This window comes from Peromyscus leucopus, chromosome 1 (genome assembly GCF_004664715.2).
Source record: "Peromyscus leucopus breed LL Stock chromosome 1, UCI_PerLeu_2.1, whole genome shotgun sequence".
Lineage (NCBI taxonomy): Eukaryota > Metazoa > Chordata > Mammalia > Rodentia > Cricetidae > Peromyscus > Peromyscus leucopus.
The window spans coordinates 105,025,647-105,050,382 of NC_051063.1; the positions used below are offsets into that span (position 1 = coordinate 105,025,647).

The window sequence follows — 24,736 nt, forward strand, 5'->3', positions numbered from 1 at the left end:
TAAGCTCAGACTCTCAAGCCTGTCCCTCCAGAGCTGGTGACAGAGCTTAAGGAAGGTGATTTCCAGTTGAGGTGGCATTGGTGGCTGCTTAGATCTCCCAGGCCTCGGGGCAGTGTGGTGGAACCCAAGGCCCTGGAGACAGCAGGAAGGACTCTCCAGGTGGCTGCCCAGATCCCGTCAACAGGCCTCTGCCCACCATCTCTTCACTGCTTTTAATCTGATCTGGATGGGGAGAGCAGGGAGCCGAGGCTGTGGATGACTGAGCCTGGGTATCCTGAGAGTTTCAGCAGGGTGGCAGAGGACCTGAGTTCAGGTCCTGCCTTATTACTTATCACTGCGAGGCTCTGGGAAAGACTGCCTTACTTGAGCCTCAGAGAGCTCTCCAGAGTCGGGTCTGTGTGGGGGGAGGTGTGTAAATCCTGCATTGTTTGACGTAAGTGAAGTCACGGGCCATAAAACATACTTGACATCGCGAGCACTTACACACGTGGGCAGACAAATGGTTGATTTGTCTTTCGCTGTAAGGGTTAGGCCTTCTCGGACAGCGGGCCAACTTGGCACTCTGACTGCCGTCTTGGATCCCTTTGGAGGTGAGGCTGTTCACGTGGCAGCGAGAATGGGGGAGGAGTGCTAGCCTGGAGCCAGAGCCCTGGCTTCCAGTCCGGGCCAGCTACCCACCCCCCTGTGCCTTCAGGTACATGACGCTCCAGCCTTCCTCAAAAGCCAGATTCCCTGAAGTATGGCTGGCCGGCCATAGGAAGGCCCCAGGCCCCGGGGAAAAGTGCTTTGATCCTGTGATCACCACCACTTGGCTAACCAAGTTAGTTCTTCTTAGGCTCAGTGCCATGAAGCTGCTGGGGGGGGGGTGCCACCTGTAAAGGCAGCCTGTTGGGGGCGCTTAGGGGTAAGGGTGCTGGGAGACAAAGGCCTGGGCAAGGAGGCTGCCAGACCTGTCCATGGCTCTGATGAAAAGCTGCTGTGAGGACCACGGTTCTGGATAGGGTTCCACCCACATGAATTTAAGATGAGGCATCTATCTTCCCAAAAGGGTCCCTGGAAATGGGATGTGAAGTCAACAGGCAAGGATGAGGGGGGGGGAGAATGCAACTTCTTTATTAATATATAATAACAAAAACAATAAAGCTCATATCTTCAATTGTTTAGGTCCTTGTTATAATGTCTTGGTCACTTTGTCTGGGCTGGCTGTGACTCTCAGCTCTGGAGTCTGGGCTAGGAAGATGGTCCAGTAACCTGCATGAAGAGCGGAAGAAGAGACAGAGGGTGTGTATGGCCATGCACGCTCACAAGCACGTGTTCAACAGTGGCGGTGACTGCGATTTTAATGCTTGGGGCAGGAAGACTGTGTGGGCTAGGCTTTGGGACCCACTGGTGGAAAGCTGAGGTCCCCAGCATACAGTTGTATGACTCAGCCTTCAGACACTCTGCATTTAAGGGCTGCGTTTCCTAACTCCATTCCTGCGGGTAACATTTCATCTGCCACCTGACCTGCCACCCCCAAAAACCCCATCCAGGTCCCTCTTCATAGAGTAATGCAGAGCAAATTAGAGTGTCAAGGAAAGTGGTCAGGAAGGTCTCATTGGGAATGGGCGGTCTAGAGAAGTGATCGGTTCTCAGCCTTCCTAATGCTGCGACCCTTTAATACAGTTCCACGTGTTCTGGCAAACCACAACCATAAAATTGGTTGCTATTTCATAACTGTAATTTTGCTACTGTTTTGAATTGTAATGTAAATACCTGATATATGCCCCCCAAGGGGGTAGTGACCCACAGGTTGGGACCCACTGGTCTAGAGGGATGGAAAGTACCAGGGGGCTCCGACCTGACCCTACTGAGCCGACAAGGCCAGCTGCTTAAGCTCACCTTCTCTCTCTCACTTAGGGATTGAGAAATCTCTGGCCCAGACACCCACTGGATTCCTGTGCTGGGAACTGACGTCTGTGGCTGACAGCCCCCCCAACCCTTCCTTCTGACAGCAGCAGCCTGGGAACTCCCCAAGAGGTCCTGCTTTGTCTCTGCTCCCCTCCCTGGCCCTATTCCTAGCCCAAGATCCCACCTTCATGGGTGCCGGTGAGCAGCCGGAAGTTCTGGGCCTCTTTCTGGAAATCTTGCTTCCTGACTCTCTTGATTTGAACCAAGTGGAAGATTCCTATGGGCAGACAAGGCATGAGCTAGGAGGGTCGGATGGGGTGACAACTCACAACTCACCCCGCCACCTCCCTCCCTGCCTCCAATCTGACTAGACACCAAGTCACGTGGAAGAAACCTGCAGGGTTCTCTCGCCCCGCTGCCCCTCCTCAGTCACCACACTAGGGCCCTGGCCCCTCTTAATCCCCAACCTAATGGCAACCCTTTGGAATAGGCTGGCTTCTCTGACCACCTGTCCCCTCCACAGTAAAGAAAACGTGTCCTTTAGCCTCTTTTCTCGGTGGCTGCTCCTGTCACCATCCACACACCAGGGAGGGGAGGAGGGAGGGAGGAGGAGGGGAGGAGGGAGGGGAGGAGGGAGGGGAGGAGGGAGGGGAGGAGGGAGGGGAGGAGGGGGGGAGGAGGGAGGGGAGGAGGGAGGGGAGGAGGGAGGGACAAAAGAGACAGTAAAGAAGAAAGGACTGAGCACATAGAGCAGTCAAGCTTTTTCTCTAGCGTACGGCATTATATGATAAAAACCCCTAGCTGTGTCCTCAGACACCAGAGAACACGGAGCTAGCATGTCCCGGAGTATGGCCCAGCCCTGCTAATCCCTGAGGTCCTAGGAGCAAACCAAGCCTTTACAGATGCCAGCCTTCTGCTGGTGCTGTCTACACCGCCTGTGCACAGCAAGTGAGCCACCCACCCACCAAATCTTAGCGGGAAGGCTTCCCTGATCCACCCTGCAGGGGTTACAGCCTCCTCTCTGCAGGGCCTTTCCCACTTAGGTTCTGTTGATCATTTTACCCATTTCTTTTTAAATGTGTGTGGGGTGTGTGTGTGTGCGCACATATGTGTACATGAATGTAGAAGACAGAGGACAGACAACCTTGACTACCATCCTCAGTAATGTTGCCTTCTTCCTTTGAGACTGGGCCTTTCATGGGCCTGGAGCTCACCAGGTAGGCTAGTGTGGCTGGAATTTTCCCGTTTCCACTTCCCGAGTGCTGTGATTACAAGTGTGTGCTGACACCCAGCATCCTTACATGCCCTCTGGGGACTGAACTCAGGTTCTCAAGCTTTTGAAGGAGGCACTTTACCGATTTAGGGATCTTCCTAGACCAACCTACCCACACTATGGTGCTGTCATTGTGCCTATTCCCTCCTTCTCTCCCAGACTTGGAACTCTTGAGAACTTCATTAACTCTTTGGGTTCTGAGCATGAAACATGTAGGATATATGATTCCCTGGATAGGATGGATGGATGGATGCATGCATGCATATATGTGTATGTATGAATGAATGGGTGGATGGATTGATGGGTGGATGGATGGATAGATGGATAGATGGGTGAGGGGTAGGTGAATAGATGGGTGGATGGATGCATGCATATGTGTATGAATGAGTGAATGGATGGATGGATAGCTGGATAGATGGATGGATGAATGGATGAATGATGTGAGGTAGATGAATGGGTATGTTGATGAATGAATAGATGGATAGATAGATGGGTAGGCAGACAGAAAGATGTGTATAAGGGTGGATGGACAGATAGGTATAGGGATGTCTTTCTGGATAGCTGAACAGATGGGTGTGTGTGGATGATAAATAGATGGGTAGATAAATATATATGTACCTAGTTTAGTGAGGCCTCTGGAGGAATAAGGTATTAATGAAATCCTCTGATATTTTCACTTTGTGGGCAGCTACCCCTGGCACCATACATGGCATGAGGTCCTAAGCACATGGGCTGTGAGGTGACCAGAGAGAACAAATGCAGCCAGCAAGGCCTCAGCTAGGCCAGCACCGCCTTGGGAGATACCAAGAACCAGACCTGTACCCAGGGGTCACAGGGGGCCCCATGAAGGGGAATAGAAAACGCAGATATGGAGTCTGAGTTTCAGGAACTGGGAACTAGCCAGCACTACCCTTGGAGCTCCAGCTTAGATGCCGAGAGCCAGCCAATAGCTCCAAAGGCCCAGGGACTATGTCCGGGTGGCAAGAAATAACTTCTGAGATGAGGATGGGCCCTCCTGCACAGGCCTACCACAGCATGCTCCCCAGGACACAGAAAAAAAAATGGGAGAAGGGGTGACAGGTGTGTGAAATCCCTCTACCATGCTCTACAGGGCGTGATGGAGAGGAAGATGCTTCGGGTCCTGGGGGTCTTGAATGTGCCTCCTGCCCTTTGGAAAGGCCGTGTGTCAAGTCTGAGCACAGCTGAGCCCATGGCCCCCTAGGCAGAGCTGGCACTGGTGAATGAGTTCCAGGCAATAGGCCAGTCCAGCTCACAGTGAAGCCAGACATCTACTGGACCAAGTTGTTCTGGGCTGAGATGGAGGCACCTGCAGGAGGTGGGCCAGGGACCATCAGAAGGGAAATTCTTTGAGGCTCCTGAAGTCTGCCCTACCAGGAAACTCCAGAACCTCACAGGCTCTTAACCCTGAGCCCATTATGCTCAGAAACGAATGCCCTGGGCTGGTCCCAGATGGAATGGCCTCGCTAGTGCCGGCCCAGGGGGTCGCTTGTTTCCACCCCTCTGAGGGAGGAAACGGCAAGCGCCCGTCCTCATAATGAACCCTGGGAGTGACAGTCTGGAACAGGGAGGGAATCGTGGACATTCGGGTGACCTAAGGGCCAGGAGATGGGGAGCACTCCCCGGGGCGGGGCAGTAGGGCCTGGCATGGTAGAGCTGAAGAGTCCCCCTCATTTCTTTTATGCTGAGTCTGGTGATGATGAGATGGGAAACAAGTCCCCTCTCTCTGGCCCTTCTTGGTCTTTCTCAGGCACATCCCTCAGCCTTTGGGCAAACCATGTCATCTTCCAGACTGAGTCTGCCCTTCCTTCCTTCCTTCCTTGGACAGGGTCAACATAGCCCAAGCTGTTCTCAAATCCTCCATGTGTCTGAAAATGGCCTTGAAAGTCTGATTTCACTTCTGGGATTACAGGTGTCTGCCACCGCGTCTGGTTTATACTGTGCTGGGGATTGAACTCGGGGCTTCCTGTGTACAAGGCGAGCGAGCATTCCAGAGACCAAGCTACCCTCCAGCCTCTCAGACTTAGTTTTCTTATCTATAAAATGGGGCCTGAGTACATACCGTGAAGTTTCTTGTGAGGATTAAATGGGGCACTTGGCACACAGTGTCTGCTGCATACAGCTCACAGAGCACAGGGCTGCTGCCCCCTGCCCCTGCCTGCAAAGCCGCGGTGGCATATCCAGGGCCCTTTGCTTCCCTCAGTTGCAAAGGTCCACCCTCTAGGAAACCTTCCCTGGCCAGATCAGCTCCCCATAAGCACCTGTTGCCTATGTCATCAAGCCATCTGTTCCCAAGGACGGGAGGGCGGGGTGCTCACATGCTTTCTGCTGTCCCGGCACCTGCTGGGGTGTACTAGTGTGGGTGGTCTGAGAGCTATAGCCAGCACCAGCCCAGGGAAACAGCATGAGCTAAAGGTCCAGAACAATGGTAAGAGCTCCTGCTTCTTCCTCGCCTGCTGTGAGCTCTGCACCTTCTTCTCACCATAGGAAGGCTCCAAGGATGAGCAAGGGTCTCCTCTCACTAAACAGAAGCCCACCTCTCTGCCATTCTAACCAGCCGGTGTGGTAGGAGGAGACAGATATTTTTGCCACAGTCCATAGGTCAGAGATTATCCCAAAGCACCTTTCCCCGGTTCACAGAAGAGAACACTGAGGTCCAGAGAGGCTAGGTGATTGTTTGAGGTCACACAGCTAAGAATGAGAAGAGGCAGGATTTGAAGTAGCAGAGGTGAGATTTGAACCCAGGTCTGCCTGGGGGCATACCCTCCGCTTATGGTCTGACCTCTGCAATCACTCAGAATAAAGCTGTTTCCTCTGTCAGGGCAGCCCACCAGAGTCAGGAGCCAGCAGTCCCTACCCCTTGAATCTTCTTTTCTCCAGGCTTTGGAGCATGGCTTAATGCTTCAATCTCACCCTGAGAGTCTATGATTTTAAGGTCGGCTCCTCAAAGGGTGCAGTAACCCTCCATGACCAGGAGAGGGAGCATTCAGAGGCCTTGGCGAGCTTATCAGAGCTATCAGAAATCACAGAGGAATGGGAATGGGGATGGAATCAGGGGTTCTTACTCCTGGAAGGATGCTGAAGCATCTGATCAGTAAGACCTCCTTAAGACCCCCTGGATTCTGAGGGCAGGAAGGTACCAGAGGAATATGAGCCGGGAGCAGGAGCTGGCCACTCACCTTTCACGAGCTTCCAGATGTAGATCTCTACCTGGTCAGAGGCTTCATGCTCCAGGACAAAGCGATGCAGGCCATCTGGGCTTGGAGATACCAATGTGTACACGGAGACCTGGCCTGGGACCTTGGGACACTTGGTGGAAATGACCTCAGTGTGGTCGGCATCTGCCTCATCCTCTAAAAGAGAGAGAGAAAAAAAGTTTGTGATGCGTTCAATGAACATGGGCTTGTCTCAAAATGTCTAGTGTTCTAATACTTTATGACTTCCTAGGATGCAAAACGTCCATGTTGAGAGCCTCTGAGGCTACGACTGTCATGCTAGAAGGTTCCACATCGTCTGGTATTTTCTGTGCCTGTGCTTCTAGCAGCCTGGATACCTGTAAATCCCACATCCCATGGCTAAGTGTGAGCACTCCCAGTCCCAGAGGCTCCCAGTATGGCCAGTGCCTTCCGGGCCTGTAGCATGCCTCCTACCTGGGCAGATCTTGCAGCACTTCCCAGCCACTTTCTTGGGTTGACTGCAGGGGTATTGGGTGGGGCAGGTGACGCGATGGCAGTCCTGGTCGCCGTCCACACACGTGCACAGGATGCAGGGCATGGGACCGAAGGAGAGGACAGTAGGGTGCCACACTTCCCCATGGGAGTATGTCTTCCCATTGTGGGTGCAAGCTGGAACATGGGGAGCAGGGAAGAGGGAGGGAAGGTCATGCCTCAGGTCTGCCTAGAGTTTCTAGTCCAGAACGTAGAGTGTGCCTAGTGAGCACCAGCTACACTGTCTGCAAAATGCAAGCCAGGGAATAAAACCGGCACCAACTCTGACATCCCTCCAATACCCAGGGTTTGCTGAAGATGGAAGCCCTCCCTGGGCCTCAGAGGTTCATCTGATGGAGCAAGGAGAGGGCTGGCCTGGCAGGAGGGGCAGGCGCCAAGGACAGCTGTTAATACCTGGCAGTGTGAACTCTAGCAGGTCCACCCCCGCTCCCTGCCTTGGTGTCTCCTCAAAGGTCCAGGATTGGGACTCTGTAGCCCATGGCTCTTCCCTCCCTACCAGTCTGAGCCCTGCTGTGAACCCCGTCCTCTCCTTGTTCAGCCATTGCTCCTTTCCTGTCCCCACTGTCACCCTCCAGAACAGCTCTGCCCCTCCTTCTTTGACGGTCTTATCCTCAGCCCTGCCTCATGGAGATTTATTCACATATCTCCCCAACTAGTCTAGGAGCCCATTGGGGCAGAGACTGGGTCAGACTCTGTTCTGTCCCCCGCCCTGCTCCACTTTTCAATAAAGACATAATAGATGCTCAATAAAATATTATTACTTAGGAGGCTGAAACAGTAGCATCTGAAGTTCAAGGCCAGTCTAAGCTACATAGTGAAACACCCACCCCCACAAAACAACTGGTTCTTTCCCTGACTCAGTACTTATGTACCTCAGTGTCCTCATCTGTCAAATGGGAGTTGGGGTCCATGATCTTCAAGGGTATACCCAGTTTTGTTTGTTTTCGAGTTTAAGCTCATGGTCAGATGGAGATGGGAGAACCAGAGTGGGGGGTGCAGGAAGTAGGGGTCCCTACCCCATCAGCAGATGGGAGGGGGTCCTGTCCTCACCCTTCATGTGTTTCTCCTTCAGGATAATCTTGATAGTAGTGCTGCCTGTCCCCATTGGCCGGAAGTAGCGAGGGATGAAGCCCAGAGGGGAGCTGAGGCTGGTGGGGGCTGGGGGGCTGGGGCCTCTCCTCTTTCCCTCCTCCGAGTGTGGATCCTGTCTCTGCAAAGAGCAGACAGGATGCAGAGCTGTCTGAGTGGGACAGGCCACAGCTGGGGCCACAAACCAGGCTGCATTGAAAGGTCTACTAGTGAGATCAGGGGACTTTTACAGGGGGTGGGGGGAGAGGGAGAGGGAGGGAGGAGGGAGAGAGGGAGAGAGGAGGAGGAGGAGAGAGAGAGAGAGAGAGAGAGAGAGAGAGAGAGAGAGAGAGAGCGCACACAGACTTCGCATGGGTTTCACACAGAATCATCTGAGTGAGGGCTTGGCCATTCTCAGACTGATCAACGAAAACCCTGAGAAGGATCTGGCAAGCCAACCTCTACCAAGTCCTCCTCAGACCTTGGGGCTGCCGTGGGTAGGCAGAGCAATATGGGATCGGGAACAGAGAAAACTCGTTGCTTAGGAAAAGTCAGGTGACAAGACAACAGAATGGGCTTCTGGTATCCTAGAAGGTTCCAGAATCCCACGGTGCAGGAAAGCAAAAAACAGGAGCCAGGCGGCGGTGTTGAGTTCGAAGCCAGCCTGGTCTACAGAGCGAGATCCAGGACAGGCACCAAAACTACACAGAGAAACCCTGTCTTGAAATAAAATAAAACAAAACAAAACAGTGTCCACCCAGAGACACACGATCACTGGAATCCAAGATCCTCACTGTCGGGGTCTACTCCCACCCCTCTGCCCCTCCAGACCGGACCTGAGGACTGAGACAGTGAAGGGGAGGTCATTCCCCGGGGGCTTGGACTGATCATACACACACACACACGGGCTGTGTCAGAGGGATTCCCCAGAGGGAAATGAAGGAGTCTGGGGCCTACCCTGCCCTGTGTGGCAACCTGTTCCCTTATGACCCATCAACCATAATGGAGACCCTGATGACAGGTAGGGAGAGAGGGTGGACCCTGGAGGTGCCAATACAGCTGATCCAGAGTCAAGTTCTCAGGCCTCGGACTTAGGGTGGGCAGGGGAATTGGGATCGGGAATAGACAGTGTAGTGTTTAAGAAAAGCGAGTGCTGGAGAGCCGTGCAGATTTCTGGTCTTGGACAGCAGCCTCACTCTCCACCAAGCTGCAGAGCCGTGTGTACACTCACCTCTCCAGGCTGTAACTGTGCCAAGGCTTCAGTGGAACTCTCACTTGTCCTGTCTGAAAACTCAAAAGGAAGCAGGGTCAGCCTTGTGGCCATGGCCCCTGCCTACAGTTCTGCTCCTTCCAAAAGCCTAACACCACATCTGTAGACCCAGCCGACAAGTTACCTAGGAGGGGTCTAAACGTCTCTGTACAGATCATCTGTCTATATTGAGTTATCAGAAATCTCCACCACCAGGACAGTTCTTCAGTTCCTCAACACTGACCTTCTGGTCCCTCCAGGGACTGAACTGCTCAGTTACATCAGAGCATCTTATTTAGCCTACTTAAAAGTCCCCCCTCTGGGATACTGGTCATCCCTTCGTGGATGTTCCACGATCCCAGAATCCCATGCTTACAACAAGGGTTTTCATTACACACACCCAGGGCTCTACTCTCCAGTCCCTCTGCCTCCAGGGGCCTCGAGGCCTCTTCTGGCGGCTGTCCTTAGGGAACCAGCACACAGAGAGAGCCCTGTAGCTTCCTGAAGCTCGGCTCCATTCTCTTTCCCAAGCCCTTGCTTCACTATGCCATGTGGCTTGTCTGGAATGTTCCTGCTTCAGAGAGCCCGGGAGCAGAATTATGCTGCCGGTTAGATCCCCTGCGGCCGGCCTCCCTGTTCGCCTCCCAGCTGACATCCAGAGGAGGAAGGAGGACTACACAGAAGTACACCTTCCCAACCCCAACACCCGAGGCTCCCCGAGAAGCTCTCCTCGGCTTCCCCAGTCCACATGGACAGTCCAACTGGTATACCTCTGCTCAAGCCAAGTCTGCTCTTCAAGAGCACACACGCCAGCCTCAGTTTACCCAGAGAATCTACCCCAGGAGTCCAATCCTGCGCCAGACTAGAGAGACGAGGACTCAGCCTATGCTTAGCCCCTCCCAGGTGTCACTTTGTTCCTTTTGGCCTTGTGGGGACAGGACCCAGTCACTACAGTCACTACCGCTTCTGCTCCCAGAGGCGAGGTGCCCTCAGTGTCACCCTGGCAGAGCCTCCTATCCATGCCCATTGCCAAGCTCCTCCCCCCACTGCCTACTGCTCCCAGGGCTGCCCATCACCCACACTGCAAGAAGTGAGGGGCATTAATGAGGGCTATGGATGTGAGCTCTGGCCAATGGGAGTTGATAAGGTGGGGGATCAACTTCACACAGGATTACCCATGGATCCTGCTTTCTGGGACATCCATGCCAAGCCATCACCGCCCTGGAGTAAGGAAGTGTCTACTACATGCTGGCTGCCCCTGGGCTCTTCCTGCCGGTTCATAAAAGGGGTGCTGGAGGACCCTGGCAGACTTCAGGAAGACTCCCAGTACTAGTTACATTCTATTGCTGTGACAAAACACCCTCACCAAAAACAATTTAGGGGAAGAAAGGGACTAGAGAGACGAGGACTCAGCCTATGCTTAGCCCCCTTACATCAGAGCTTTATTTCCACTTACAAGTTACAGTCCATCGGAGAGGGAAATCAATATAGGAACTCAAGTGGGAAATTGAATCAGAAACCATAGAAGAATACTGCTTGCTGGCTTGCTTGGCTTAGCCATCCAGGGAGGGACTACCTGCCTAGGGAATAGTGTTACCCGTAGTGGGCTGGGCCTCCTGCATCAATTAACAATCAAGACAATTCCCCACAGATACCCCCACTAGCCAGTCTGATCCAGGAAGTTCCTCAGTTAAGGCTTTCCTCTCAAATGACTCTAGGCTGTGTCAAGCTACAAAGTTCACCGTGACACTCACCTTTCAAGGTCTGACAGCAAGAGTCAGGCAGAGGAAGTGGGGTGGGGCAGCCGGGTTCGGGGCAGGTCATGAGACCGCAGTAAGTGTGGCCCTCCTGAAGGACAGAACACACCAGATTGGAAATGAGCTCTGTTGAAGAACAGCCTTGGGGCCCAGGAGAGCCTCTTTCCCTGGGAGCAAATAGCCTTGAGGTTACCCCTGAGGGAGAGGATGAAGGGAGTGGTGTGTGGTTCCTGAGCAGGGAAAGTCAGCTAGGAGTTTCCCTTGGACCCCCTAGTCCCTCTCCAGGTCCTTAAAAGAACTTCGTCTCCAATATTCCCTCAGGTTTCACAGCCACCTGTGAGATGGGCTTTGGGATGAGGGGAGTCCTGGGGAGGAGCAGGGACCTGTGCCATCCAGCCATAGAGAAAGTCAGGGTAGAATGGACCAGAGACAGGCTTCGGGTTTTTCCTTCTGACATCAGCATCTTTCTCCCCGGCCTGCATCAGGTATCCAGCATGGGAGAGCACCGCAGGGGTGAGCCCTAGGCTTCTATCAGTCTTAAAGAAAACCATTGGCCTCGAACTTCGTCAAGGCCCACTCTGAAAGGCGAGTCTGCAGGATGCGGGACTCTCAGGGAGGGAGGAGCCTGGGCACCTTTGGAGAGTTTCACCTTCTATGAAAGACAGAGAGAGCACCCACTCGGGGTGTGAAGATCAGCTGCGAGGGTGACTGTGAAAAGCGGCTGTAAGGCCCCATGTTCCTGTAGTCTGAGAGGTAAGGATCTTGCTCCAGAAGGGAGATCAGAACTCAAGCCAGAGCCATGGACAGGGATGAGGGAAAGAGGGGAGAGCCACGCCTCCAGAGAGGCTGGACAAAGGACCACTAGAGTATCCTCATCCACCACCACCATTTTTGCGTCTCCCCACAGCCTTGTCCTAACACAGGCCTCTCCCTTTATGGGAAGCAGCATCCTACTGGGAAAAGAACACGGACCTTGGGAGTCAGGGAGGTCTGGGTCTGGAATTTGGCTGTGTAGCCACAAGCAAGCTAACAACGGCTGGAGCTCCCATCGCTTATCTGAGCAGGATGAGATCCTTCCCCTAGGGCCACTGACTAAGGACAGCTCCGTGAATCACGTGGTGCAATGTCCTGGTCTATGACAAGGGGCAGGGTCTCAGCGGGGCAGTGACCCGCTGGCCTGACAGGTCGTCATTTCCAGAGGCCGGCTGGCTGTCCCATCTGCCCCATGGACACTTTAAGATCCACAGCCTGAACTGACGGACACTGAAGAAAATGGGGAAGCAGGCTAGAGAGAGGTGGCGTGCTGAGGCCACCCCAGGAACCAAGTTTTCCTCCAAACTGAAACAGTTCCTCTTACAGGGAAGATGGAGACTGGCTCATGGGACTCTGGAAGCCAAAGAAACTTACAAAGCTCAGGACACTCAGAACGTTCTAGGGTTCCCAAGGCCCCTCTCCAAGATTAGATGAGCAGCAAACAGTATCGGGGGAGAAGGACTCTTGGGTGGAGCTGCCAGCACATTGGGTTGGGAACTCCGAGGACTATGACATGAGTTGTCACCCATGTTGGGGTGGGATTTTTAGTGATGCCGTGTCTGTGAGCAAGCCACACTCCCGTAAGTAACCCACTATGTCTGTCCCCCGGGTACCACATAGAATCGTTTCTTTGCAATATCGTTGGTACCCCATCTGTGGGGAACCGATGTCAGTTCAAATCTCTTCAGGAAAAGTCATACAAGGCCAGGGCCAAGCTGGAGTTCATGCATTGCTCACTGACACCTCATCTAGCAAGAAGCTAAAGAGTACCTCAGCAGACTCCCTCCAGGAGTCAGGGACTGCGGCCGGAGAGGCCTGGTGACAGGGAGCAAAGAGAAGAAAGGGACGCTGAGACTCACAGCACCTGTGACAGGAAGAGAGCCGCAAGAGTCTCCAAGCAAGAAGACAGCTTCCTAAGTCAGGCCATGCTTGGCGTTGCTCTGTCCCCCAATTACAGGCTGTCAACCCTGCTGTCCCTAGGCCTTATTCTGACCACAGGCAGAGAGAGTCTGAACCCCATCTGTGTCCCAAGACTGTTGAATGGAATTCATTCATTCATTCATTCATTCATTCATTCATTCATTCTGCAGCAGCCACCTGGCATCCTCTTGCATGTCAGGCCCTGGACATGGAGCAAGAGAAGACACAGAAACAACATGCATGCCTCCCCTCCCCTCAAAGAGGTACAGTGTCCACTGGGAAAAGTAGACACGAGCTACCCTCATTATCTGGGGATCATGTGTGAAAACCTGGAGAAAGGTCACCTCACCAAGCTAGGGGCAGGACGTTGTGGACCCCGGGTGTTGCCCTCCCTCCAACCTCTCTTATTCTCACGTCATGGCCCACCCCATCCCTCTTTGTAGGAGAGACACTGGCTTGGGCCCCCGAGACTGTAGAAGGTCTTACAATACAGGTACAGAGGACACACTGGTTGGACAGGCGGGTGGGCATCAGCTCCTGCGCACTGAAGACCTCTCCATGTTGGTATGTGGTCTCATTGAGCTGGCAGGATTTTAAGGGAGCCCGAAGCCCAGAGGGGGCATGAGGATCTGCGGGTGGGAGAGCAGAAGGCGGCAATGAAATTTCCATGGATTTAACATTTTTGCCAGAATTAGAAAGGCCACTCCACTTTTCTGAAGATTTCTCTCTCTCTCTCTCTCTCTCTCTCTCTCTCTCTCTCTCTCTCTCTCTCTCTCTCTCTCTCTCTCTCTCTCTCTCCTCCTCTCTCTCCCCCTTTCTCCACTTGGCATTTAGACTATAGTCTGGCTTTGGCTTCCCAGACATTTCCCGTATCAGCTAGCCAAGAGGTCTCACTGATACACCTGACCACATGCCTCTCTCCACCGCGGCCCAGCCACCCCCTCAGTGGCTGAGGCCCACGAGTGTTCATGGAGCACTCTGGGCTTGTTTCTGGGCACCAAGAGACAGAGTTGGGGAACACTGAATGCCCGCCCTCGTGGAGTTCCTGTGATGGAGTCAGGTGTGATGTTCTCTACCATCCTGGTACTCGGTGTAAACTCCTAACATTCACCGGCCACCAAGGCCAACTCCTACTCCTCATCCTGCTGGGTGGAGGGGATGGTCTCCCATCCTGGGACTCCCCTCTCATTTCTTCACAACACCGTCACTAAGACCCTTCTCTGCCCCAGGCACCAGGCCAGGCACCAGGAACAGACGAGCAAGGCTCGTCCCTGCCACCGAGAGGTTCACAATCGAAGGGTAGAGAACCGTGCCACAGCAAAGACACCATGCACGCATCCAGGGGCCAGCCAGCCCCGGGTCATTCGCCCTCACTTTCCCCTTCCTTCCGCACAGCCAGAGGGACCGGAGCTCAAATGTGAAGTCAGCGTGCCAGGCTATTCTCACCTCCTTCAGCTGGTTTCTACTCTTTCTTTCCTTAACTTTACACTTTTGTTACATTTCTTCATTCGGGGGGGAGGGGGAAGGGGTGCAAGCTGTGGCCTGTGGTGGCGGTCAGACGATAATCTTCCGAGTCGGGTTTCTCCTCCTATCATGTGAGTCCCCGGGATTGTTCTCAGGTTTTCATTTGGGGAGCTCAGGTCCCCCTACCTGCTGAGCTATCTTGCCCACCCAGTTTCTACTTCCGCTGCCTGCTTCTCCTGCAGTGTGTATCAGTTCTGGAGCCAGAGGCCTGCTGCTACCCTCGCCTACATGGGGGCTCAGAATGCGTCCACTGAGCACCTGTCAGTCCCCACACATCTGATGGACCGGGCCGCTCTTTTCCTTCTGGAGGCTTCTTTCAACCAGGGGCTCGCAGCAGCGACAGGGGAGGAAAGCCACTTACCCACACACCTGGGGCAGCACTGCTGTGGCTCCATCACAGGCTGCGAGCAGGGGAGGGGCGGACATCGGAGGCGGTAACACTTCACGTGGCCGCTCTGCAAGAGACGCGTGGTCAGGCCTCGTTCCAAAGAACCACTGCCTCCCATCTGCAGGGGTCCTCTCCCCAAGCTCCCACCCCAACTGCAGAACCACGCTCTGTCTTAAGCCCCTGTATAATAGGACCCGACCCAAACTCAAGAGAGCCCTGTCCCGACCCTGCCCACTAGGCGGCTCTCACTGAGCCTACTCATCTGCAGCCTTCACCCATGGGAGGAAGACAGACCTGTCATGGGTTTGCTCAGCTCTCATGGCCCCTTTGTGGGTACGAGAAATAGAAGTAAAAGCCTTGAGCTGTCTGGGCATTGATCTTGGTGCTCTGCCCAGGCTATTTTCAACTCTATGGCTTTTTTCTTACACTACTGACTCTGAGTTTTGTTTTCAAAGGAGGGCTGTAACACAGAGGACAGCGGCCAGGCCAGGACTAAAAATCTGGTGTGGAAAAGACTTGGGTCTTTATCATCCTACTCTCCAAGTCTCCAAGAGGTCTGTGGAGCCCTGGACAGAGCCTCTGGGGTTGGCACCGGAGAAGAGACCTGAAGTTCTTCATATGATCGAGTTCAGCAGGTAAAAGAGGACCAGACAAACACATGTAGTGAGAGATGAACAGAGGCCACAGCACCTTACAGAGGTTTCCCAGAGCACCAGGCCTTCTCCCAGCCCTTCCTCAGCCTCCCCGCACCTTGCTCTTGGCCCTGTACCAGACTCACTGCAGTCCCCTACTCAACCATGAACTCCAAAGTACGGTTGGCATGGAGCCTGACTCCAAGCAGGCGACTGCAGAAATCTAAAAGTGTGAGTGGGTGATGTGAGGAGAGAGAGTCAGGGGACAGACAGGGAGGTTCTCTATGAATGGAGCAGCATTGATTAAACCCTAAAGTTAATCAAGTTGGCTCCAGCTCTCCAGGATGTAGTTCCCCTTTATCATCCTCTGCCCAGCAGAGAGCTGTGGACAGCGCTTCGCCCGGAAACAGCTTCTTGCACCAAGAAAAACCCTAGACTGCCTGAGTCCCTCTGGAGTCCCTGCTTCCCAAGATGGCCAGAGAGAACGCCAAGGACTGATCAGAAATGGTTTGAGCGTCAACAGTGATCCCCTAGAGATCCCTCACCTGTGGAGCCTAATCAATCTTAAGCAGGTAAACTGAGGCCTTCGGGTGAGAAGCTAGGTGGAATTTGAGGGACATGTGGTCTCAAGAGCTAGAGTCTTGCACTTGCTGAGGTGATGAACAGCAGGCAGCGGTGGATCGGGTGGGGACAGCTTGGGGGTGAAAGGGCAAAGAACGGGCGTGTGGCAGGGCTCTTTGTGGCCAGTGGCAACTTCACTGTAAGGTCAGATACACTGTTTTTATAGTGGCTGTGTAAATACAGATGACCTCATGTCCTCTTCTCAACCATGGCCTGAGAGGCACTAGCATCCATACTGGGAGCAAAGAATGTTCTAGAGGCTGACTGAGAACACACAGCAGCTAATCACCATCGCCAGGACCCATGCCTGCCTGGGATGCTGAGACACTTTGGGTACTTGTACTGAGCACAGGCACACAATCAGGAGAAGTGACAATCTTTCTGTTCTCAGAAGCCTGTGTCCTAGTGGCTGGAGAGGGACCATAGGGCATTAAGAAGCAGGGACAAGCTAATTTGAGGTGTTATGTTTATGGCCATGACCAAACCAGGGGATGTGATTAGAAGACACATTTGGAAACTGTAAGAGAAGCCCTCCTAAGGAAGTGACAGGTACATTGTGAACAATGAAGGGAAAAGCTGCTGCCATTCATGAGATTAGAGGAAGATTATTTGGAGGGAAGAGTGAGAATATCCCAAATGTTGGGAGTTCAGATATCAGGCTGATGTGGCTGCAGCAGGGAGTGTGGGTGTGGAGGTGGAAGATAAGAAGGGTGTTGATCATGCAGAACCACTAGAGGACTGGGCTAGTAGAGTGCTTGCCTAGCATGCATGAAGCCCTGGGTTCAATCCCTTGCACCCCATAAAGTAGGCACAGTGGCACACACCATGACTATTGAGGTAGAGGCAGAAGGGCAGAAGTTCAAGATTAACCTCAGATACATTTGAGGTTAGCTTAGGCTACATGAGACCCTGCCCCCCCCCAAAAAAAAATGATTGGATGGTTTTAAGAGCAAAGAGATACCATAGTTCTGGGTTCAGGAAAGGTCATTCTAGCTGCTTTATGGAGAATGGATTTTGAGAGGGACAGCAGAGCACCCTGTTGGTGGGCTCATGCAGTGGTCCAGATGAGAGATGAAGGTAGCTTAGATGAGGAGGAGGGGCAATGGTGGAGAGAAATGGAGGCATTTTGGCGGACTGTGCTTTGGAAATATGGGCAACAGTCCTTTGGGCTGACGAAAAGAAACTCCATGTGTGGACTCCGGGGAAGGAGACGTGAATAAGCTCCAGTGGATCACAAAACTTGGCCTTTGTCAACTGGGCCACGTGACATGTCTGGAATTTTCTGTTATGGTTTCCTTTCTGTTTTCTGGCTATATTTCATGAAGTTCCTTTTTAAATGGCTTATTGGCCTCAGATGTGCGAAGGATAATAAAAACGAGGCAGCTGGAGCCATGGGGGATTGCATCTCTGTTTGTGTCTGAGTTCTACCTGGAGCTAAAATGGAGGGACAGTGGGGAGAGAGGGAAAGACCCAGGAGGAGTGACCCAGTGTCGCTTGCTCTCCACCCAGGTCTTCTCTGCCTCTAGAGGTTCTGTCTTAACCATGGATGCCCTCAGAGCTTCTGCCTCCTCCCTCTCCTGGACTGTGAGGATAAGAGGATGCTGAGGGTCTGAGAGCCAGAAGTCCCAGCACCGCCCAGAAATGAGTTCAAGACATCCCAGCAGGGCCCTGCTGGCCGAGTGTCCCTGGCCCCGCTCTTCCTGTTCTTCCATCCTCACATCTTCCTGGAGAATTCTGCATGGCACTGCTTCCTTTAGGCCACCCAATTGATTGTGCAAGGCCCTGGGAGGTTGGTGATATGGTTTGGATGTTGAACGACCCTGAAGGTGCGATGTTAAAGGTCGCAGGGTGAAGCTGTTGGGAGCTTCAGGAGACGAGATTTTGTGGGCAGCCAGAGGTCACTGGGGGTGTGCCTTTGAAGACTCGAAGACTGTGGGACTTGGGCCTTGTCCTCTTTGTTTGGCTTCCTGGCCACAAAGTGAGCAATAAGACCAAGTGACCTTGGACAAGAACCTCGGGAGCTGTGAAATGGAATAAACCTGTCTTCCTTATGTTTATCTTCTCAAGTGTTGTGTTGTGGGAATGGAAGGCCTGCGGCTACAGCTGGGGTAGCAGAAGATATGAATGCAAAAGACCTGGTCTCTGCCCCATTTGGTTCAGCCTTTGGCCAGATGTGAGACCTGTTCTCGGGGTCTCACCTAGGAGACGCTCATCACGGTGAACAGTAATTAGGAGAATGAGACATCAGCATCTACTACCTCCAGGCAGAGGTCCTTTACTGCTTTGGGCAAAGCCTTGAAGAACGAATATTTGGACCGGCTGAGTTGGAGGAGTGTATGCTGAAATGGGGTTAAGTGGAAGGCTAGAGGGAATTCCTTGGAAGGGAAGGAGTAGAAGTCACAGAGGCTTGGCTGGGTGGAGAGAGCAAGGCAACACAACACAAGCTAGCCCAGAGACCAGACCCTCAGTCCACCCAGGCGCTGAGCCACGGCTGCCTGGCAACATCATTCTAAGCCCGTAATTTCTGGGTGTCTGGACCTTCAGTCCAGCTGTTCTTCCATCCTCTGGTCTCCTAGACATACCTGATACAGGTGGCCCGGTCGCCAGAGGAACCTACCTCAGTGCAGGTACATCGCACACAGTATATCGTGCCTTGTGGTTCCAGGTAGGGGTGCCAGCTCTGGCCGGGGGTATAGATCTTCTCACCGAAAAGGCAGACTTTGCCTGGGCCTGGCAAGCCAATGAGGGATGTTAGTCTCGGGAGGTTCCAACCTGAAGCCCTGCCTCATCCCTGCTCCCAGAATGTCCAAGTTTGAATCTCAGCTGGACCACACGCTTGCTGTTGGGCGTGTTGTTGCTGCCCCTCTCTGAGCCTTGGCTGTTTACAGGGCAGTGAGGGGATCGAGCCATGAAAGGCTTTACAGATCAACACTGTGGTCTACACGGTAGTTCTTATGCATAGTGGATAACATGAGGTCCAGAAAGGACAGACTGGATGCTAAGGCCACACAACAGTTAGCACACCAAGCAGGCTAAAAGTCTGTGTCTCCTGACTTTCAGTGAATTGTTCCTCAGCCTCACACTCACACTGGTTTCCTTTCCTTTGTTCCATTTGTCTGTCCCTCTCCTCTCAGTCTGTCTCTTACACACACACACACACATACACACACACACACACACACACACACACACACACACGGCATCTACCTTTCATGTATCATTAAGAATAAACTTTGTGAGCCAAGGGGATGGCTTAATGGGCAAAAGCTTGCTCCCCAAATGTGAGGACTGTGGGAGGCCAGCTCCCACCTTTTAAAGGGTTCCTACGAGGAGGGGGGAGGGATAGGAAACTTTCAGATAGGAGGATAGCGAAGAGGAGAAAGACAAACACAGGATGGCTTCGGGAGGGCCTGGGTCAAAACCCAATAGTCCCGTCTGCCTCTTCGAAAGGGCTTTTTTTTTGGTTTTCCGAGACAGGGTTTCTCTGTGTAGCTTTGGTGCCTTTCCTGGAACTCGCTTTGTAGACCAGGCTGGCCTCGAACTCACAGAGATCCACCTGCCTCTGCCTCCCGGTGCTGGGATTAAAGGTGTGTGCCACCACCGCCTGGCCGAAAGGGCTTTTTATAACAATGCCAAGGGGCAGGGCAAAAGACCTCCCCCTTGCTAGATCAAAGCACACCGCACAGCCAAGTATAGACCCTTCCCAACACCTGGTAACCATGCATGTGATCAAATCATCCCCTTATGCAGCCCTGCTGGATAAAGCAAGCTCAGATTCTTGGACCCTGAGTAAGTTCTCACTAGGAAGCTTCTGTGTTTAGATCCTCAGCACCCATGCAGAATGTCCCAAAGGTGTGGTTAGCCTACCTGGAATTTTAGTGCTGGGAAGACAGAGGACAGGAGATCTCTGGAGAAATCTGGCGGCTAAACTAGAGGAAACCTCGCTAGACTAGTCAAATCAGCAAGCACTGAGTTCATGTGACAGACCCTGACTCAATATATAAGATGGGGAGCAATCTAGAGAGACACCTAATGTCAACCTCTTGAAGCATGAATCTTAAAGAGTCTTACTAATAAAAAACAAACCCAGGGCCAGGTATTGGGGTGAACACTGGAAGATCAGAGAGACATAACAGGCCACAGCTAACCTCACCTTGCCAGTCCCTTAGCTGGTCTTGTTTCCTCAGACTGGAAGCCTCTGAGTCCTTATCCGGAATGAATCTCAGCCGAACTGTTGCTAAAAGCCTAAAGTTTAACCAGCTCTAGTTCCTGGTCCTCACGCCTTATATACCTTTCTGCTTTCTGCCATCACTCCCTGGGATTAAAGGTGTGAGTCACCATGCCTGGCTGTTTCCAGTGTGGCTTTAAACTCACAGAGATCCAGATGGATCTCTGCCTCCCAAGTGATAGGATTAAAGGTGTGTGTGCCACCATTTTCTAGCCTCTGTATCTAGTGGCTTTTCTGTTCTCTGACCCCAGATAAGTTTATTAGGGTGAACAGTATTTGGGGAACACAATATCACCACAACCTCTGACATTACACATCTGGCATACACATCTGTATACATACATACGTGCACACACAATATGAACACGACACACACAGAGACAAAAATAATCTTCGTGACTTCCCTGAGTCACCTTCACTGACTTTTAGCTGTCTGTGTATCCGTTGCTAATAGGTATGGGGGTTGTTTCTCAGAATGATTGAAACACTAGCTTGTGGTTGAGATAGGTTACCTGCCTCTCCTACTCCCCTGCTCTCCCCAAAGCCTCCGCCCTCCTCCCATTTCTAACCAATCACTGTCACCCTCACTTTCTCCTAACTCCCTGGCTGGCCCAGGGTCAGGCTTCCCATTTCAACATGGCTCCCTGGGCTCCCTATGCCTCTGGCCCTGTCTCCACCAGCTCTCCCCCATACAGCCATCTGGGGATCTTCCGCCCCAAATGGATAATGGCCTTCCTATAGGAAAACTCCATCTCTTGAGCTCTTCTTTTCAGAAGAAATAGGGAGGTCCAGCCAGAGCTAAGTACCTCTATGTTGAAACACGGAGAAAGACGCCTTCATGTATGTTCTGTGCTGTTTTATACGTTAGTTAATGGGAGCTGGGAATATAGCTCAGTTGGTACGGTGCTTGCCCAGCAAGCACAAAATCTTGGGTTGGATCCCCCTCAGCATCATAGAAACCAGACATGGTAGCAGAGGCCTGGAACTCTAGCACTCTGAAGGTGGAGGAGGAAGATAAGAAGTTCAGGCTCATCCTCAACTCCATGAGTTTGAGGCCAACCTGGGATACATGAGACCCTGTGTGAAAAAAAAGTTAATGATTTCCTAAACACTGTGTGAGAATTAATTGTTGTAACACTCGCTTAGCTTTCTCACTGGGGGGGCCACAGAGGACCCTGGGAACACACCACTCAGCTTTCTCACAGGGGGCCACGGAGGACCTTAGGAACACACAGCTTAACTTTTCCCCTCCCTGTTTCCCACCAGCCCACTGTGGAGGGTGGCACCAGACAGCAGGTCCGATCCCCCATGATCCAGCAACTCCTGGCTGGCTGGTCTTGCCGTATCAAATGAGCTGTGTTTATCTCCCAGCCTCCCCTGGCAGAGGGTGGAACACAGGCCCAGCTGGGGTGCTGGCTAGAGCCAGTCCTGACTCTCCAAGGAGTGAATAATGTCTTTCTTTCTCAGTCCCCTCCCCCCACGAGGGAGGGGCGATTGCAACACCGTGACTACCTTAGGTCTCGGTCAGTTGCTGAAGAAACCGTGTCCTACCTTCCTTGGGGCAGTCCTCAAGCCTTGGGCTCCTGAGCCAGTTGGCATGCCTTCCCTTCCTGGCCTGCTCAGAGTGTGAGGACAGGAGCCACTCAGTCAGGGCTCCTCCCTGCCACCAACATGCCTGGCAGAAGCTGAGTCTGTGGGGGGCCTGGCAAGAGGCCTTTGGTGGCCGCAGACTCCACCCTACCATGCCCTCTAAGGTGCATGCCCACGGCCATGTGAAAACCAGGAGGGAAGGAGACTGCCAAGCACAGCCATCCTGGTTCCAGTGACCCTGGCACCAGTGCCAGCTCCTGTACAAGGCTGTTGGCAGGAGTGCTCACTCCTGAGGCTGCAAACTCACAAGATGACACTCAGAAACATCTTCCCTTCTCTCAGCCTCAGTCTCCCTGTTTGAAAGCTACGCAGGGGTAGGCTATCGTCTCCAGAGGTTTCCCGCATAGTCTATGAATCCATGATTTCAAGTTTCTGGGATTCAGGATTTGAGAGTTGCGTGTTTGTAAAAGCCCATGTTTCACTACATCTCGACGCTTCCAATGGGCTTGTTTGATGCTGTGGTTATGAGATGGCTTGACTGTTCCACAGTTCTTTGAGGTTCTGATGGCTGGCTGCATCCACCCTAGGCTCTCAGGCCCTCCAAGGAGGATTAAGATGAAGTTCTGGGAACCACTGGGGTCAGTCCCCAGTGCCAATGAGAAGGAGGCAGTGTGTTCTTCACATCTCCCTCTCTTTGTCCTCCATAGCTTCTGCCTCCTCTCCTGGCCCTAGCCCAGCCCCCTCTCACCCATCACCATTTCTTATTCCACCCACCTGTGCCCAGCTCTCTTACCATCTAGAAATAAGCATGTCTTAATTTCTAGGCCCTTCTGTGGTCCCAGAGGTCAGGGCTTAAATAATAGATTTAGCTTTTATTTGAAGCCCAAGTTGAGTTAAGCTACTTAAGTATCCCATGTCCAATTCCACATCTGTTCAGTGGGACTTGTAATATACTACGTCTTGAGGTTATTCTAGGATTAAGTCAGATCCTGTACACACCATGCTTACTGTCAGACACAGATTACAATGTATGTTCATTTAAGTAGTGCGTAAGACCAGACTGACAAAAACCAGATCTGGGTGCCGGCTCTACACTTCCTTAACGGTCTATTTCTCACGGTATCTGTTTGCAGAGTTCTCGGGGCAGTCTCCAGCACCTCCTAGCCATGAATATCATAATACCCCAGAGATCACAGCTCCAAAGTTTCCTCATTTACGAAGCTCCTGGACTCTTCTATCTTCACTCAAAAGCCAGTCCTGTCTCCCATAATGTCACCAGTGCCTGTCTGGACCTCAGCCTGGGAGGCAGAGCTAAAAGTGGTTCAGGAGGTTGGGCAGAACATCGGAAGGCAGGACTAAGAGGTGAGAGGCTGGCTGGGGAAGGAGGGATGGGAGCTTATGATGAGGCCTCGGAATCAAGAGGGCAAAGGGCAGCTGTGGAAAGCATTAACTGAGTTGCAAGGTGGTATGATCAAGCCTGTATTTTAGAAGTGTCACTGTGGGCCACGGGAGTTGAAAGCTAATTGGAGGGCCAGTGGACAAGGGACCAGGAAAGAGCTATGGCTGTCACCCTGGTGAGATAGTACCACAGCTGGACCTGAAGGGAGGCGACAGTACTTGATGGGCAAAGGCACAGATTGAAGAAGCATGTTTGTAGGCTCCAAGGGCAGGCTATAGGGCAGACTGGGCAGGAAATGATGCAGAGGGCAGAGGAGCAACCAAGGAGGGGATGGAGGTCTGAGCGCATGTGATGTCAGGGTGGTCCAGAGCCACCTGCAAGGCAGGGGACAAGCACGGTAGCCTCAGGAAAGTGAGCAGAGTGACAGCAAGTGACCACAGTGGTTGTAGCACCTGGGCAGGGGCCAGAAAATGACATATCACTGACAGCAGGGTACTTGGCACCATGGGCCGTGAGCGTCATTATCATTAGTAACAGGAGAGAGCTTCTTGACACTCACTGATTTGGGGGAACTTCTGCATCTCAAGTCTTACAGCCAGTCATGAGAGAGAGAGACAGAGACAGACAGAGACAGACAGACAGACAGACAGACAGACACACACACACACACACACACACACACACACACACACACAGGGGTGGTGGCAGAGACACCAAGCAGGATCTTGGAGATGTTAACAAGGATCAGGAAGGGAATGGCTCACTAGGCATCTGGAGCCACCTGCAAAGACACAGAGGCTGGAATGACTATGGTAGGACAGCGAGAGGGCGATCTGAGGGGTGCTAGCCCCCCACAAGAAGCACCCACCTCCATAGGTCACACCGAGGCTCCTTGCCTACTTTGACAGACTGAAAATGTTTAGACTTAGTTTATCTGGTCTCGATTCAGGGCAGCAATATTTTCCAGACAGACTTCAGATGGCCCCAGGTCACCCACCCGGCTTTCCCTGCTGGCTCCCAGATCCATTTTTAATCAGTCCTGTTTGTGGTGACCCTGTTTTCAGTCTCAGCCCTCTTGCTGAGGCTCTCACTCATCACTTCACAGTCCTCCCTCTTCCTCCACCTGGACCACACTGCCAGTGTTGGACCAGCCCCCTCTCACTCTTTTCAAGACAGTTCACATGCCACCTGCCCCCACAAAGCCACCCCAGCCCTGTAGGACCCTGGCTTCACCTTCAGGACTGAGGGAAGCTTGGTTACAATGTGGTCCGAATTCTTAGCACCATGAACTGGAAACACTTGTTGTGTGGATGTGTCCTCTGTACCAGACTGTGTGAGAGGAAGGGACAGATGTTGACCCTTCTGCCTGGTGCAGAGCCTGGGTAGAGTTAGTGCTTGATGGATGGATGAATGCATGC

At 52.7% G+C, this 24,736-nt stretch overlaps 1 protein-coding gene across 1 annotated transcript in view; it reads right to left on the reverse strand.

Moving 5' to 3' along the window:
* Positions 1-1,093: 1,093 nt before the first annotated feature.
* The window catches only part of Chrdl2 (chordin like 2), a 28,774-nt gene continuing 5,131 nt past the window's right edge, over positions 1,094-24,736 (reverse strand). Inside the window, exons 2-11 of the mRNA XM_028877432.2 lie at positions 18,719-18,831; positions 14,822-14,915; positions 13,423-13,565; positions 10,981-11,074; positions 9,209-9,261; positions 7,960-8,119; positions 6,832-7,026; positions 6,361-6,534; positions 2,075-2,167; positions 1,094-1,251 (exon numbers count right to left, since the gene is read on the reverse strand). Coding sequence (XP_028733265.1) covers positions 1,172-1,251; positions 2,075-2,167; positions 6,361-6,534; positions 6,832-7,026; positions 7,960-8,119; positions 9,209-9,261; positions 10,981-11,074; positions 13,423-13,565; positions 14,822-14,915; positions 18,719-18,831 — 1,199 coding nt within the window. The 3' untranslated portion in view covers positions 1,094-1,171. The remainder of the gene's footprint in view (positions 1,252-2,074; positions 2,168-6,360; positions 6,535-6,831; positions 7,027-7,959; positions 8,120-9,208; positions 9,262-10,980; positions 11,075-13,422; positions 13,566-14,821; positions 14,916-18,718; positions 18,832-24,736) is intronic.